The 908-nt window shown below is 41.1% G+C and overlaps 1 protein-coding gene across 2 annotated transcripts in view; it reads left to right on the plus strand.

Annotated features, from left to right (window-relative positions):
• Positions 1–32: 32 nt before the first annotated feature.
• Positions 33–908, plus strand: part of mettl15 (methyltransferase 15, mitochondrial 12S rRNA N4-cytidine) — a 66966-nt gene continuing 66090 nt past the window's right edge. Inside the window, exon 1 of one of the 2 annotated variants that reach the window (XM_008405160.2) lies at positions 33–107. Coding sequence is in view for 1 of the 2 variants with exons in the window: in XM_008405161.2 (XP_008403383.1) it covers positions 239–242 (4 nt within the window). In the remaining variant the exon portion in view is untranslated. Of the gene's footprint in view, positions 108–141; positions 243–908 lie in introns of those variants that run through there. The other variant, XM_008405161.2, reaches the window with a different exon arrangement.

Below are 908 nucleotides of genomic sequence, written 5' to 3' on the forward strand. Positions count from 1 at the left end.
GCTCTCTTCCTGTGTGGCCGCGGATTGGCTGTGAGGGTGAAGACGCTGGGCGACGAGCACGTCACGCTGAGGCTGCTGGAGGTGGAGCTTCCGCTTGATCCTTTACGGTAAGCTTCAGTTTAGCTTTTCTCTTCTGGAGGCACGTTTCAGCGTGACAGTTGTTAGTTGAGCAGTTTCACATGTTGTGCAGTGAAATACTGTTTACCGTTTGTTCAGTAGTGGACAGAGTGTAAAGTGAATGTGTACGTAGCAGGAGTATTGATGTACTGTCACGACTATTCAATATTTACTTCATTGATAAGTGCCAGGTGGATATGGAAACCTCTTTTTACCTGTCCCTATGATATTTTTCTTCAAAGTGCCAGCTTGCTTGGTTCCACAGGTTAAACTTTTACCCCATATTAGTCTTCATGGTGGTCATTCCAGTCTTGTTGCAAATGTGAGCCTGGCATATTTAGCGGCGAGGCTAATAGCTAACTAAGCAGCAGGATCTACAGTGCCGTTGCTAGCCTTATGGGTGCCGTAAGCACAAATTCTTTGTGGTTCCCCCCATATGATTTTGTACTTCTTTTTAGTATTTTAAACGTGACAATGCATGATCAAATAAATAAAAAATTGAAGAAAGTAAATGATGCATAGAATAGTCCTCAATGTGTGTAGTGCTCTATTTCTTAATCACTCTACAGTGTTTAAGTTGAATTTTGCTCTTACTATATAGTATTTTTATTTGTTATTCTATATTTATATTCTGTCTTTTTGTGAGTTTGTTTTTAGAGAACTGGTTCCTCACTAGTCTGGCCATTGCTTTTGTAGCCCGGGTGTAAATTTCTAGCTTTCACCGGTCTCTCAAACTCGTCATTAAATCACGTGATAATCCTGGTAATAGTGTCGCTCTCACGAGACTATGA

The sequence above is a fragment of the Poecilia reticulata genome, linkage group LG3, assembly GCF_000633615.1.
Source record: "Poecilia reticulata strain Guanapo linkage group LG3, Guppy_female_1.0+MT, whole genome shotgun sequence".
Taxonomy (NCBI): domain Eukaryota; kingdom Metazoa; phylum Chordata; class Actinopteri; order Cyprinodontiformes; family Poeciliidae; genus Poecilia; species Poecilia reticulata.